Source organism: Heterodontus francisci, chromosome 33 (assembly GCF_036365525.1).
Source record: "Heterodontus francisci isolate sHetFra1 chromosome 33, sHetFra1.hap1, whole genome shotgun sequence".
Taxonomy (NCBI): domain Eukaryota; kingdom Metazoa; phylum Chordata; class Chondrichthyes; order Heterodontiformes; family Heterodontidae; genus Heterodontus; species Heterodontus francisci.
In genome coordinates this window covers 14,074,585-14,091,473 of record NC_090403.1, presented here as the reverse complement: position 1 = coordinate 14,091,473, position 16,889 = coordinate 14,074,585, and the positions used below count along the sequence as shown (strand labels likewise).

Genomic DNA, 16,889 nt, shown 5'->3' with positions numbered 1-16,889 from the left:
AGGGCAAAGCTGGGGCAGCAAAACAGGTATTAGGCCCCGTATCTCCATTTCCAAGAGGAATAATTTTGTATCAGGCGTTGGCACTGGATGGCAATACTTTTTGTCCTTTTCTCAATATGGTAGATGATGTACTTCTGGCTGGAAATGTGCACGCACTTCCTGCCCGCCATTTTGAGGTCTCAGAAGGCTGGTATACCCCGAAAAATGGGCACTGCATGGCTGAATTTATGGGCCAATCACACACACAAAGCACATCAGTATTATACCCATTACCTTTTCAGTCTGATAACTGAGCTGTACATTTGCAGGCTGGTTGTAAGGTGGCAGTGACGATATTCCTATACTTTCTTGCTACTAATCACTACTGGATCCTGGTGGAGGGCCTTTACCTGCACAGTCTGATCTTCATGGCTTTCTTATCGGACAAGAATTATCTCTGGGCCCTAACTCTGATTGGCTGGGGTAAGAATGATGCAGATCCTCTCCTATGTAATTGTTGGCTGGTTGTGTGTTTGCCTCTGATTGGTGTCCTCATCACTCAGCTCAATAATTCATCAAACAGTTACACCGACTCAGAACACCAGTCCGCCTATATGCTGCATCCCAAATCATTGGATCTGGGCACTCCAATGGAATTCCTTGAATGTGAGAAACTTCCCCAAAGAAAAAGGAAAGGAAAACATGTATTGGAGGGAAAGTCAACTATTGTGGTTTAATGGCCACTTCAAGAGTTGGCCGAGGTCTGGCACAGACTAGAATGACCAGCATGAAGAGTGGAGGGAGGGCAATGGCTCAGATAATGGGCAGAAGATTCAGGGACTAAACAGCATAGCTGCAGTATCTCAGGAGGACTTTAAGAGGGTAGTACTGAAACTCATTAGTCTCAGTGTTACAAGCAGAGATTTAACATGGGATGTGATGGTAAGGTAGGGTCACAAAGACCTCACAATGGTCTGATGCTAGATAGGTTTATGCTACTTGTGGTTATAATTTTAGTATTGGCAAGAGTTAAGATATTTAATCCAATATATATACAGTTCCACATTTACAGATCCATCCCAGTTTCATGTCCATAGTCTATCCCAGGAATTGTTAGCCAAAAAAGGACCAAAATCCATTTTCAATCCTGGTATTCATGTGATACAATAATATTGGAGTTATATTCTTAGTCACTGCAATCAATCTCTATCAATTACACAACAGCACACCCAGACCTGAAGCAAGGAAAACCACAGTGGTGGAGCGCTTTGGGAACCATACAGTAGCGGTTAAAGGCAGTTTTTCAGTGTGACTGGAAGTAAGTGATGGTGTCCCATGGGGTTCAGTTCTGGGATCACTTCTGTTCACTGTGTCTGTCAAATGATTTGGATAAAGAGCTAGGGGGAATTGTGTTGAAATTTGAAGATGATACTAAAATAAAAGATATAGTTAATTCTTCAACACACTAATGGAAATTTCAAAGGGATATTAATAAGGTATAAATGAGATAAAAAGCAGCAGATGGAATTCAATGCAAGGTGATACATTTTGGTAAAAACAAAGCAGCACTGATTGTACTATGAATGGAAGAGGGCTGGGGGCTGTGGGAGAGCAAAGGGATTTGGGTCAACAGTTTCACAGGATATTAAAGGCAGCACCTCAGGTTGATGAGATTCTAACTTTTATCACAAGAGATAGAGAATATAAAAGTCAATATGTAATGATGAATTGATATAAAACCCTTTTAAGACTTCAGTTAGAAGACTGAATGCAGTATTGGTCTCACCACTGTAGGAAAGGTAATGATGCATTAGAGAGGGTCCAATGCAGACTCACGAGGCTGCTGTCCAGCATAGGGAAATACAAATATAAGACTTTTTTGGTCTTTTTTCTTAGAACACAAATTACGGGATGATATTCTAAATGTTAAAAGTTCAAACAGGATAGGACAGGGCAGATAGAAGCAGAGTTTCCAGTAGTTGTAAGGGTCTGGAATGAGGGGCCAGATTTAGGAAAGGCAGAGAGTTTACACAGAGAGTTATGAGGCTGCAAATTCACTTCCAGAGTGAGTGAGTGAGGCAAAAATGATATGAACTTTCAACTTGAGATTGGACAGGTGAATGAAGGAAGGGGACTTGAAGGGTTGTGGAAAAGGGGCAAGGGGTAAATATGATTAGTAATACTTGATCATGTGGAGGATAAACACTGAGACCGCTGATTGGACAAATGTTCCTGTGTTATAATTTCTATGTATTTCAACATATTTCTAATAGCATTGACTTCTGTCAGTTTGTATGAAGTGTGTAGAAGCAATAAACTTGACATCAATCAAAATGTTGCTGCCCCGTGGCCTAACTCGCACAAAGTCCCATTTACCCATCCCTCCTGTGCTTGCTGACCTACTTTGGCTCTCAATTAAGCAACACCTCAATTTTAAAAATTCATAGAGTCTTAGAAATTTACAGCGTGGAAGGAGGCCATTCGGCCCATCATGTTGGCTCCGAGTAGCCATCCAACTAAATCCCACTTTCCAGCGCTTGGTCTGTAGCCTTGTAGGCTATGGCACTTCAAATACATATCCATGCATGTTTTAAATGTTATGAGGGTTTATGCCTCTACCAACCTTTCAGGTAGTGAGTTCCAGATCCCCATCACCCTCTGGGTGAAAGAAATTCCCCTCGAATACCCTCAAAACCTCTTACCCAAAGTCTCTGCCCCCTGGTCAAGGACTCCTCAACCAAGGACTTTCCTATCCGATCTATCTAGACCCCTCATAATTTTATAAACTTCAAATAGGTCTCCCATAGCCTCCTCTGCTCCAAAGAAAACAACCCTAGCCTATTCAATCTTTCCTCATAACTAAAATTCTCCAGTCCAGGCAATATCCTTGTAAATCACCTCTGCATCCTCTCCAGCGCAATCACATCTTTCCTCTGGTGCAGTGACCAGAACTGCACTCAGTACTCCAGCCATGACCTAACTAGTGTTTTATTCCAGCATAACCTCTCAGCTCTTCGATTGTATGCCTCAGCTAATAAAGGCAAGAATCCCTTATGCCGTCTTGGCCACCTTATCTACCTGTCCAGCCACCTTCAGGGATCTGTAACATGCACTCCCAGGTCCCTCTGTTCCTCTACACTTCTCAGTATCCGACCATTTACTGTGTATTCTCTTGCCTTAGTAGCCTTCCCCAAATGCATTACCTCACACTTCTTTGGATTGAACTCTGCCCATCTGACTAGTCCACTGATACCTTCCCGCAGTCTATAGCTTTCTTCTTCATCATCAACCACACAACCGATTTTTGTATCGACTGTAAACTTCATCATACCCCCTAATTCAAGTCCAAGTCATTGATATATACCACAAAAACCAAGGGACTTAGTACTGAGCCCCGCGGAACCCCACTGGAAACATCCTTCCAGTCACAAAAACACCCATCGACCATTACCCTTTGCTTCCTGCCTCTGAGCCAATTTTGGATCCAACTTGCCACTTTATCTTGGATCCCATGGGCTGTTACTTTCATGACCAATCTGCCATGTGGGACCTTATCGAAAGCCTTATTAAGATCCATATCGGCTACATCAAATGCACTACCCTCATCAAGCCTCCTTGTTATCCCCTCAAAAAATTCAATCATGTTAGGCTGGCGTGACCTTCCCTTAACAAATCCGTGCTGACTGTCTTTGATTAATCCGTGTCTTTCCAAATGAAGATTTATCCTGTCCCTCAGAATTTTTCCAATAATTTTCCCACCATTGATGTTAGGCTGACTGACCTTTGATTATTCGATCGATCCTTTTTTCCCTTTTTAAACAATGGTACAACATTAGCTGTCCTCCAGTCCTCTGGCACCACACTGGTAGCCAGCGAGGATTGGAAAATGATGGTCAGCGCCTCTGCAATTTCTTCTCTTGCTTTCCTTAACAGCCTAAGGTACATTTTGCTTTTATATTACTAAGGTACATTTCATCTGGGCCTGAGGACTTATCCACTTTCAAAGATGGTAAATTCCTTAATACTTCCTCTCTATGTTAATTTCATCTAAACTTCACATTCCTCCTCCCCTGATCGCAATGTCTGTATCGTCCGTCTCCTTTTGTGAAAACAGACAAAAAGTATTCATTAAGAACATTCCAACCATCTTCTCCCTCCAAGCACAGGCTACCCTTATGCTCCCTAATATGCGCAATTTTATCTTTATTTATCCTCTTGTTCTTTATGTATTTATAAAAAATCTTTGGGTTTTCTGTGATTTTATTTGCCAATATTTATTCTTGCCCTCTCTTGGCTTTCTTAATTTCTCTTTTAATTTCATCCCCACACTTTTTATACTCCTCTCGGTTTTTTGCAGTACTGAGCCCTCAGTATATGTCACAAGCTTCCTTTTTTTCCTTTATCCTCTCCTTTAAGCCCCTTGACATCCAGGAGGTGCTGTATTTGTTAGTTCCACCCTTTTTCAAAGAGAACATATTTGTTCTGAACATTCACTACCTCTTCCTTGAATGTCTTCCACTCATCCAGCATTGATATATTTTCAAGTAGCTGTTTCCAGTCTATTTTAGCTAAATCTCATCTCAGCTTCATAAAATTAGCTTTTCCCCAATTGAGGAATGTTATTCCTGGTCAATCTTTGTCTTTTTCCATTACCATTCTAAATCTAACTGAATTATGATCACTTCCACCGAAGTGCTCTCTAGTAATACCCCTTCCACCTGCCCAGCGTCATTCCTTAAAATTAAGTCCAGAACTGTCCCCTTTCCTGTTGGGTTTGCTACATACTGGTTTAAAAAGTTCCCCTGAATGCATTTTAGGAAAACAAAATACTGCAGATGCTGAAAATCTGAAACACAAACGAGAAATGCTGGAAATACTCAGCAGGTCTGGCAGCATTTGTGGAGAGAGAAGCAGAGTTAACGTTTCAGATCAGTGACCCTTCATCAGAATTGGCAGATATTAGAAATGTAAAAGGTTTTAAGCAAGTAAAGTGGGGGTGGGGAAAGAGATAACAAAAGAGAAGGTGTTGATAGGACAAGGTCACAGAGAATAACTGACCAGAAAGTCATGGAGCAAAGGCAAATGGTATGTTAATGGTGTGCTGAAAGACAAAGCGTTAGTACAGAGAGGGTGTTAATGGACAGAAAACTGAGCAGCGTGGCCCCAAGCACAAACATGAAAAAAACAGTGGGTAGGCACAGTAGAAGCAAACAAGCTAAAATAAAATAAACACAAAAAAGAAAAAAGAACTAAAAATAAAAATAAAAAGGGGGGTCCTGTCAAGCTCTGAAATTATTGAACTCAATGTTCAGTCCAGCGGGCTGTAGCATGCCTGAATGAGCACCTCATTCAGTTTTATTTGATAATGTTCTTGCGATGTATTACTACATTAGAGGTGTTGTTGCTAGCTGCAGTGTGTACAGAATGAGTAAGAACAAAAGCCTGTTGGATTTGCGATCTCAGATGTCTGTTTCTGGATTTTCTCTAGGAGTCCCAGCTGTGGTGGTGGCTGTATGGGGAAGTGCCAGAGCGTCGCTAGCTGATACACAGTATGTACATCTTTGGTTCCAACAGCTGGAATAGCTGGGGCCACCTGAACATCTGAGCAACATAAAAATTTTGGAAACTGGGTGACCGACTTTTGTCCGGTCAAAAGCTGGATGGGGGTGGGGCATCCCACTCCAGAGATGTGAGCACCACATCTAGATTGACACTCCAGTGTGGTTCTGGGGGAATGCTGCACTGTTGGACGTGTTGTCTTTTGGATAAGATGTTACAAGGCCCAGCTTGCCCTCTTAAGAGGACATAAAAGACTCCACAACACTATTCAAAGATAACTAGGAGAGTTCTCCCTTGTGTCTTGGTCAACATTTATCTCGTAACCAACTTCAATAAAATTATCTGGTCAGTTATCACACTGCTGTTTGTAAGAGCTTGCTGTGCACAACTTGGCTGCTGTGTTTCCTATACTACAGCAGTGACTACACTTCAAAATACTTCATTGGCTGTGAAACACTTTGGAACATCCTGAGGTTGTGAAAGGGGCAGTAGAAATGAAGCCCTTTCTTATTAAGTGAATTTGTGGAAAAGTGTTATAAAAACAAGTGAAAATCAGCTGTTCTTTGTCCAGTTTTTATTATCCTGAAAATGTATCAGAACCAGAGATGTGGTCACTGTAGCAAGAACACAAAAAGGCCATTTTAATCCACCCATCTCACTCCTCACTCCTCTTTCTGCATTTAATCCTAGCACTTCGCATCTATTCCTTGCCCCTTCCCTCTTCACTGTCTGTCTTAAATCAGGAATACATCCAAATTCCTGTTGTTCACTGGTGACAGTTTGCTCGATATCCCACTGAGACTGAAGATTTTCCTGCAGCTAATACAGCCCCTCAATGTATTCTTGTATTCTGGTTTTGCTCGAAATACTTCTTAACAACTGCCTTTCATTATGGAAAAATAGTCCAATCAGTTTGCTGTTTCATTCTCCTTTTTATTCGTTCTGTGCTCATTATCTTCTTATCTTCCTTATCTTTGGCCTCCTTGTCTCGAGAGACAATGGGGAAGCGCCTGGAGGTGGTCAGTTCTTTTGTGAAGCGGCGCCTGGAGTGGCTATAAAGGCCAATTCTGGAGCGACAGACTCTCCCACAGGTGCTGCAGATAAAATTGGTTGTCGGGGCTGTTACACAGTTGGCTCTCTCCTTGCGCTTCTGTCTTTTTTCCTGCCAACTGCTAAGTCTCTTCGACTCGCCACACTTTAGCCCCGCCTTTATGGTTGCTCGCCAGCTCTGGCGATCGCTGACAACTGACTCCCACGACTTGTGATCAATGTCACAGGACTTCATGTCGCGTTTGCAGACGTCTTTAAAGCAGAGACATGGACGGCCGGTGGGTCTGGCACCAGTGATGAGCTTGCTGTACAATGTGTCCTTGGGGATCCTGCCATCTTCCATGAGGCTCACATGGCCAAGCCATCTCAGGCGCCGCTGGCTTAGTAGGGTGTATATGCTGGGGATGTTGGCCGCCTCGAGGACTTCTGTGTTGGAGATACGGTCCTGCCACCTGATGCCAAGGATTCTCCGGAGGCAGCGAAGATGAAATGAATTGAGACTTCGCTCTTGGCTGACATACGTTGTCCAGGCCTCGCTGCCGTAGAGCAAGGTACTGAGGACACAGGCTTGATACACTTGGACTTTTGTGTTCTGTGTCAGTGCACCATTTTCCCACACTCTCTTGGCCAGTCTGGACATAGCAGTAGAAGCCTTTCCCATGCGCTTGTTTAATTCTGCATCGAGAGACAGGTTACTGGTGATAGTTGAGCCTAGGTAGGTGAACTCTTGAACCACTTCCAGAGTGTGGTCGCCGATATTGATAGATGGGGCATTTCTGACGTTCTGTCCCATGATGTTCGTTTTCTTCAGGCTGATGGTTAGGCCAAATTCATTGCAGGCAGCCGCAAACCTGTCGATGAGACTCTGCAGACACTCTTCAGTGTGAGATGTTAATGCAGCATCGTCAGCAAAGAGGAGTTCCTGTGCTCATTAACATATGGGAAAATAGTACTAAGAAATGGATTTCTTACCATTTCAGACACTCTGTGAGTCCCTGTACTGGGGATTAGATATAAAACAAAGCCGAGGATTGCAGTAAGGTATTTTCCCCTTAGCATCCTCTTTGGAGAAGAGCTGGGGCGTTCTCCCCGGTGTCCTGTACAATATTTATCCCTCGACTAACGTCACCGGAACAGATTATCTGGGCATTATCACATTTCTGCTTGTGGGACCTTGCTATACCACCTTTCCTCCATTACGACAGTGACAGCACTTCAAAAGCTGGCTGTAAAGTGCTTCAGTCGTGCAAGGCGCTATATAAATGCAAGTCTTTCCATCTTCCTTCTCCTACATAGAATGTCCTGTATATTGAAAGAGTAGTCTCTTCAGGGAAATCGTAGGCATTGCGCATCTCATTATTAGTTCAGCCTCTTTGGACTCAGAAACAAATCGCCCATTTATTGTGAGCTGCAGGGAATTTCAGCAACCTGCTACAAAATGCCAAGCTAACTCCAGATGTTTTCTGTCGATACAGTTGTGCCAGTTGCTTGGATACACGATAATGTTAATGGTGGAAGATGAGCTTGATAGCTCAGATCAGGTTAACTGAGTGAACATAAAATTTCTTTTAGGATTCAACATTTTGCTTGCTTTATCTGATCATTCAGATCACCAGGGACTTAGCGAGATTGACAGATCAGTGTTCCAGGCAAATCTGAAGCAAGAAGCTGAGCCTGGTTTGACAGCTCATAATGACTGCGGAGTCAGCCCATAAATGTCTGTGTCGAAATCATAAAATTCTTTGTTTTCTCTCTCCCAGCTGTTGGGACCTAAGTGCCGGAAACTTGAAGTGGATTTACCAAGTTCCTATTCTCATCGCCATTGTGGTAAGTGAGGGGTTCCCTCCGTGCGGGGGGATGGGGGGGAAGGTGCCTTGGGATGCTGGTCAATGAGGTGGGCAGTAATTATCAGCTGGTGTAAAGTTTAGTTGATCAGCAGATACAAATGGACCACAACCAATCACCAGTCACCTTAAATATAACAGAGAAATAGCAAGGAAAACAAATAAAAATATCTCCTCTCTTTAGAAAGTTTCCGCAGACATCAGGCTCCTGTCTTCGTCATGGTTTTATCACCTGCCTCCCCATCTATCCTGAAGGTGCTTACCCCCAACTGGGAAAGGGTCAGCAGGTGCTGACTCCTGTTGGGATATGGTCCACAGGTGTTGACTGCTCTTGGGTGCTGACCCCAACTGGGATAGGGGTCCACAGGTGCTGACCCCAACTGGGATAAGGTCCACAGTTCCTGACCCCTCCTGCGATTGGTATCCACAGGTGCTGACCCCAACTGGGATAGGGTCCACATGTGTTGACTCCTGTTGGGATAGGGTCAATTGGTGCTGACTCCTGTTGGGATAGGGTCTACAGGTGTTGATTCCTGCTGGGATGGGGTTGACTGGTGTTGAGTGCTGCTGGGATAGGGGTCCACAGGAACTGACTCCTGCTGGGGTAAGGGTCCATGGTGTTGAGTCCTGCTGGGATAGGGGTCCACATTTTAAAGAAACTGAATTACAACAGCCTGTCAATCAGAGAAAGGTTTCTGGAAACATCTCCATCCAGGGCAGGAAACGGAACTCAGGGATGCGGACTGAGTGATTTTGCTCTTTTTTCAGCTGAATTTCTTCCTATTCATAAACATTGTCCGGGTTTTGGCATCAAAACTGTGGGAGACAAATGCAGGAAAATTGGACCCACGGCAACAGTACAGGTGAGACCATATCGACCGAGACCGTTTACTCTGACCGATGCATCTGAGAGTTCTAAAACAGGGAGCTGCAGAGGTAGTGAGTGTACTGATCATGATTTTCCAAAATTCCCTCGATTCTAGAATGGTCCCAGCAGATTGGAAGTTAGCAAAAGTAACATCACTATTCAAGAAAGAAGGGAGAGAGAAAACAGGGAACTACAGGCCAGTTAGCCTGATATCAGAAGTCAGGAAATTGCTGGAGTCTATTGTTAAGAATGTCTTAACAATGCACTTAGATAGTCACAGTATGATCAGATAGTCAGCAAGGTTTTATGAAAGGGAAATCATGTTTGACAAATTTATTAGTTTTTTGAGGATGTAACTAGTTGGGTAGATAAAGGGGAGCCAGTAGATGTAGTATACTTGAATTTCCAAAAGGCATTCGATAAGGTGCCACATACAAAATTAATATGGAAGATGAGGGCTCATGGAGTTGGGGGTAATATATTATGGAGGATTGGTTAATGGACAGGAAGCTGAAAATATGGATAAATGGGGCATTTTCAAGTTGGCAGGCTGTAACTAGTGGAGTGCTGCAAGGATCAGTGCTGGGGCCTCAACTATTTAGAATCGATGTTAATGACTTAAACAAAGAGACCGAGAGGAATGTATCCAAGTTTGCTGACAAATCAAAGCTAGGTGGAATGTAAACTGTGAGGAGGACACAAAGAAGCTGCAAAGAGAGATAGGCAGGCTAAGTGAGTGGGCAACAAGGTGGCAGATGGAATATAATGTGGGAAAGTGTGAGGTTATTCACGTTGATAGTGAGAATAGAAAAGCAGAATATTTTTTAAAAGGCGTGAAACTTTTCAATGTTGATGTTCAGAGAGACTTGGGTGTACTCATACAAGGAACTCAAAAAGATAGGTACAGCAAGCAACTAGGAAGGCAAATGGAATGTTGGTCTTTATTGCAAAGGGTCTGGAGTACTACGACAAGGGAGTCTTGCTACAATTGTATAGAGCTTTGGTGAGACCACATCTGTGTCCTATTCCAGAAAGCCAGTTGGTGAAGATTAGAATTGGAGCCAATCGTCACACACATTTATATTTATTTAAACAGTTACACATTGCAAGCATACACCTCCTAACCCAACAACCACAGTTTTAGTCTGAGTCTATTTAAAGGTGGCTCTAGTGAATGCCCTTCACCTGCATACAATTAAACACAATTAATATACAATGAACAGATGCCCTTCTCTCTCTTTAAATAAAAATTAGAGTTAATATGCATCACCAAAATTTCAAAATAAATTAAATCAAATATCTCCATATTCTGTAGAAAGCATTACATTGTGAGACACCCCTCCTCTGGGACACCTAACAATTTCTTTGTACAAGCATTTCTTTTTGTAAAACAGACAGTGGATGACTTGCATCCAACCATTTAATTTTAGAGATTTCCTTTCTCTCCGGCATTTGTTTCAAGTCAGCAAGATAAATCAATAACCTTTTCTCATCAACACTTTTTGTAGAGTGTACATTATCCCATGTATGATTATGTATAATTATCTACATAACATTCAATGGGTATATTATCTTCAGTACACCCTTTGTACAGAATCTTGCTTAAAATATTTGACAAATAGAATCCCATATCCACTGCTGCCAAAAGAGCCAGTGTTTCTGTAGCCAAAGTACTTTTAAGAACCCTTTTTATTTTCTTAGCTAAAGGACAATATTTCCCATTTTCACCCATCAGAAATATTATGAAACCAGCTGCACTACAATACCCACCAGAAAGATTAGCATGTGAAGCATCATGAAAACTTATTAGCTTCATGTTATTTGGGTCATCTAAGGATGGGAACTTCAGTACACATTTCTCCAGATTTAATTCTTTTTAATGTTTTATTTGCCCTTAAAACATTCTCTACTTTAGGGTATTTCATCATAGTACTTAACTCCATCATGTCAAAACTAACATCTAGTCTAGTCTGAGTGTCCAACCAGTCGAACTAATCAATCAAGCTTCACAATTGCTCTATCTCTTCTTCAGATGTCAAATTGTCTTTCTGTGATGATCCAACATGATTAACTAGGATGGGAGTAACACACTCTGAATAGAATTATTGATTTAAGATTATTCTAGACTTACTCTGCTTAATATCTAAGCCAATATATTTATGATACTAATAGAGCATTGTGGGATCTTCTTTTCGTTGAATACAACCTATTTTCAGCAAAACAGATCCCGCTGAAAAACACAACATCCTGGAAGCATTATTAAAGCCATAGGTGCATTTGTTTAGTTTCCATAGTTTTCCTTCTGTATCTGCTGCCGCTTTGGGTGGTTTCAGAAACACTTCTCGCTGAAAAGTTTCACCCTGCAGAAATGCAGCTTTTATGTTGAATAATCTATGCTCCCATGAATACGTGGCTAAAAGAGCTAAAAAGTTTTAAGATTACTTTTCCAACTATGGGAGAGTTCACTCAAACATCTGTGTCACCCAAATAAAAGCAAAATACTGCAGATGCTGGAAATCTGAAACAAAAACAAAAAGTGCTGGAAATACTCAGCAGGTCTGGAGCATCAGTGGAGAGAGAAGCAACGTTAACGTTTCAGGTCTGTGACCTTTCATCTGCCCTTATTTCATCTAATGGAAGGTCACAGACCTGAAACGTTAACTTTGCTTCTCTCTCCACAGATGCTGCCAGACCTGCTGAGTATTTCCAGCACTTTTGTTTTGTATCTGTATCTGTATCACCCAGTCGCTCTTCAAAACCCCTATCAAATAGTCTCGCTTTAGCCTTGTAAGTCCCATCTGCAAGGATTTTTCAGTACAAATTCACCTGTGTAACAAGGTTGGTTGCCCCTTATCTGGTACCTCAGAATAAACTCCAAACTCTCTCCAACTCTCTAATTCCCTTTATTATGACCCAGAATTGAACCCGGGTCGCTGGAGCTGTGAGGCTGCGGTGCTAACCACTGCGCCGCTGTGCCGCCCTGTAGCCTTTATTTCATTGTGTAATTTATTCAAGCTATGGCCTCTAATTGAACTTCTATCTCTGTCAAGACTACTACTGTGAGATTGCCCTCTTGCAGTGCTGGAGGCTCTTTCTCCGGTACACGATCGTTTTCTGACACAAGAGCCACTTCCTAACTACTATCAGTACCTCAACTGTGCTTTTTTACTCTCCACCCTTTCATCCCATTCTGCCAGACCATGGACTTCACTTCTTGGCCATCATCCTGAACATTCAACCAATATTCAAACTTACCAGTAGCTTTCCTTGCATGTCAAACAATTGTCACATCTCTCCATTCATTAGACCCTTCTGGAATATATGTCATTCAAGTACCCACTCTGGGAAATATTTTTTTATTCTTTCATGGAATGTGGGTATCACTGGCAAGGCCAGCATTTGCTGCCCATCCTTAATTGCCCTGGCGAAGTTTGTGGTAAGCTGTCTTCTTGAACTGCTGCAGTCCATGTGAGGTAGGTACACCCACAGTGCTGTTAGCAAGTGAGTTCCAGGATTTTGATCCAGCGACAGTGAAGGAACGGCGATATAGTTCCAAGTCAGGATGGTGTGTGGCTTGGAGGGGAACTTGCAGGTGGTGGTGTTCCCATGTATCTGCTGCCCTTGTCCTTCTAGGTGGTAGAGGTCGCAGGTTTGGAAGGTGCTGTCGAAGGAGCCTTGGTGAGTTGCTGCAGTACATTTTGTGTATGGTACATACTGCTGCCATTGTGCATCAGTGGCGGCAGGAGTGAATGTTTAGGTAAAGGCTGGCTCGGATATAAAATTAAAACCCGACCCAGGCCCAACCCGACCATAGCCAACCCAACCCGACCCGAGCCTTTTAATTTTTTTCGCGTCCGACCCGACACGAATCTCCTTCATCTGTTCCGGCAGCAGGGTATTCCTGCAGCTGGAATTGTGGGGAATCATGGGTAAACCTGATCATGTGACTTTCCGGAAGCAGTATCCAGCCCCACTGGACTCGAGCCCGAATGCTGGACTTGGAATTTCGACCCGACCCAACCCGTACCTGACACATGTAGTCGGGTCTAGTTGGGTTCAGGTCGGGTAGCCAGGCTTCACTGAATGAGGTGCCGATCAAGCGGACTGCTTTGTCCTGGATGGTGTTGAGCTTCTTGAGTGTTGTTGGAGCTGCACTCATTCAGACAAGTGGAGAGTATTTCATCACACTCCTGACTTGTGCCTTGTGGATGTTGAACAGGCACTGGGGAGTCAGGAGGTGAGTTACTCACCTCAGAACTCCCAGTCTTTGGATCTGATAACTCTGTCCTGTATGTCATTATCACTCACATTACTATCCAGCCCTTGATCTATTGTATTCTATTCCTCAGGATCTTTTTCACAAAACACATGAGCTACAAGGTGCCTCGTTTACTTCTAACAGCTGCTCAGAGTCTGTGATTTTGTAATTTATCCCGATTAATCATGAGGAATGAACCTTAACAGTTTGATTTCCGTGTTTGATAAGTACTGTCTTACCATTATGATCTATTACCTTACCGGGCCTTACCATTCCCCATGACCCTCTCTTTTACAATACACCAAAACTCCTGAATTAAATGCTGTCACAGATGGTCTTATACGATGCCTCAGAGCTCTGCGAATTTTCTTAGAGACCTCAGCCTTGATGAAAACCCGTACCCCTGCAAGTAAACCATTCAAATGTGCAGAAAAAATGGTACTAATTGTAGCACCTTCTAGAGCAGGAGGACTATCACACAGCACAGAAGGCAATTTGGGATTTTGCCTGTAGACTAATTAATAGGTTATATCCTCCAACCATCTGGAGTGAATTCTTTGCATGAACCACCCATGCCAGGGCAGTTGTCAACTTGCAGTTTGATTAACTAAAATTTTATGCAGCATTTTACCGATCACCACATGATTCCTTTCAAATAGTCCATCAGCTAAAAGACTTGCAGCTGCGGTATTCATGACCATGATGTTCATGTTTTCATACATGTCTCTGAACACATCATTGGTAAATTCCCTTCCGTTATCAGCCAGAAAATTCGCTGGTGCCCAAGTCCAGGCCCTATCCATTTCTCCATGATTTTGTCTACATTAACCCTTTTGTCCTCACTAAGTATTATCATAGAAAAACTAAATCTGGTCGTCGGGTCTACAAAATGTAGCATGATATTATTTCTATCTTTGTCCCATACTTTTAGATCCATGGCAACTACCTTGTTAAAGTCATGTGCCAATGGAAGGCTTACAATAGGACATGGCAGTGTCCTCCGATACTTTTTACAGATTTCATACTTCTCACTAATCTCTTCTATTAGCTTTGTATATTCTTCATCAACTACACCTGCATCCTTTGGCAGGGTTTTAATCTTTAACAAGAAGGGTGAGAAAATTGTCTGTGTAACTTTAAGACAATTTGTTCTTTTTCTTTCTGATTCTTATCACCTGATGCCATTAATACTTGTCAAGCACTCTGATGAGGAACACCAGGTCTTATTAAAAGGGTACAATAATGTCCTGACTGGGTAACTGAGATCCACTGACTTTCCAAAAATAATTGCCTTATTATGTTCCATGTCAAGTTTCATTTGAGCTTTTTTCGTAGAACTCTCATTAGGAGCTACATCAGTATTTATAAAATGGCTTATTCCAGCTATTTTACATGGAACTTTAACTCTCATTGGTGACCTCAGTCTGTTGTCATCACTAAACATAAAGCAAGTAGTATGTTTATATTCCTTAACTTTGCATCTATCATCACTACTTAGTGAATCTAGGCAACATTTTAACTAATCTGTTCTACATACTGTCGAAGTACAAGCACTATCTAACATTGCACAGTTAAATGAGTCTGCAACTAACATATTCATCATTATCTTCATCCTCTTCCTCAGAATTCTCTTCACGATATGTCATTTCGAGGACCCTGCCTCTCTGTTTTGGCCAGTTCATCGCATAATAATCCTTCAAATTATAACTGAAAAACCTATCACCTGTTCCTTGATTTCTGGGATTCAGTTGCCTATTATTGCTGTTCCAATTCTGTCTTCTGCTTTAATAGTCAAATCTGCTAAAGGCGCTTTCATCCTCATTCTGCTTGTGTTTAACCCTTCCATTATATTGATGCCTGCCTCAAGTATTTGGACCATTTTGAAATCTGGCATTCGTTGAGTACTCTATTATTTGAGTCACCACGGAATGTTCCATTTGTTCCATGCAGGCTGAAGGAAAGGAATATTTTCAAGGCAGCAGACATCTGGTCCAACAGGGTCTCCTTCTCTGAGAAATGAACGCCAGTTAGAACCAAGAGCCTGCCTATATGTAACACCTAAGCACAATCCAGCAATTTAAACACTAGTACTGATCCTGGGATCCCCAAATAGAATTTCATCAATCTTTTATACAATCTGTTTAGGTACATGATCTATACTTCCATGGAAAGAGCATCTGTTTTCTGAAATCTATCAAAGTCTGAGCATGCCTCATAGACATTGAACAGATCATCTTTTTTGTAAATTTCTTCCAAGAATTCAAATAGAAGATCCAAACCTTCATCATATATCCGACTGATGGATATCCAACTCACAAAATACTTTAATGTTGATTTTACTTCTGGTAGGAAGCCAAGGCCATACCTTGTTTCCTCTTTGGTAGGGACATAACCCGTGTCCACATATCCACTTCATTCTTCCACTGGTCCTATGATTCAGACTCTGAAAAGGTCGGAGGGTAATCATAACCCAACTATTTTCACTTGCTTTTGGCCACTTTCACAATGGCCACGAGGGTAGTAGTTTTCTGCCTGATTTTTTTTTTGCTTAGCTTCCAACCTTCACCTTTAGGCAACCATTCTCTGCTACCATGTTCTATTCCAGAAAGCCAGTTGGTGAAGGATAGAACTGGAGCCAATCATTACACACTTTTATATTTATTTACACATTGCTAACATACACCTCCTAACCCAGCAACCACAGTTTTAGACTGTCTCTATTTATAGGGGGCTCAAGTGAATGCCCAGCATTTGTATACAATTAAACACAATTAATATACAGTTATAAACCTGGAGTACAGTTTTGATCAACATATCTAAGGAAGGATATACTTGTATTGGAGGCGGTGCAGCAATGGTTCGCTTGTTTGGTACGTGGAATGAGAGCGTTGTCCTATGATAAGAGGCTGCATAAATTGGGCCTATACTCTCTGGAGTATAGAAGAATTAGAGGTGATCTCATTGAAACATACAAGATTCTGAAGGAGCTTGTCAAGGTAGACACTGACAGGTTGTTTTCCCTGGCTGGGGTATCAAGAACATAGGGGCACACCTGAGGATAAGGAGTCAATCATTTAGGACTGAGATGAGGAGAAATTTCTTCACTTAGTAGGTTGTGAATCTTTGGAATTGTTTATCCCAGAGGTAGTGGATGCTCCATCATTAAGTATATTCAAGGTTGAGATAGACAGATTTTTGATCTGTCAGGGAATCAAAGGATATAGGCAGGAAAGTGGAGTTGAGGCAGAAGATCAGCCATGATCGTATTAAATGGCAGGGCAGGCTCGAGGGACCGAATGGTCTACTCCTGTTCCTATTTCTTATGTTCTTA

The 16,889-nt window shown here is 42.2% G+C and overlaps 1 protein-coding gene across 1 annotated transcript in view; it reads left to right on the top strand.

The window, feature by feature from the left end:
- Positions 1 to 16,889, top strand: part of LOC137347980 (parathyroid hormone/parathyroid hormone-related peptide receptor-like) — a 143,769-nt gene that overhangs the window by 110,027 nt on the left and 16,853 nt on the right. Inside the window, exons 11-14 of the mRNA XM_068013051.1 lie at positions 309 to 462; positions 5,468 to 5,528; positions 8,349 to 8,415; positions 9,201 to 9,295. Coding sequence (XP_067869152.1) covers positions 309 to 462; positions 5,468 to 5,528; positions 8,349 to 8,415; positions 9,201 to 9,295 — 377 coding nt within the window. The remainder of the gene's footprint in view (positions 1 to 308; positions 463 to 5,467; positions 5,529 to 8,348; positions 8,416 to 9,200; positions 9,296 to 16,889) is intronic.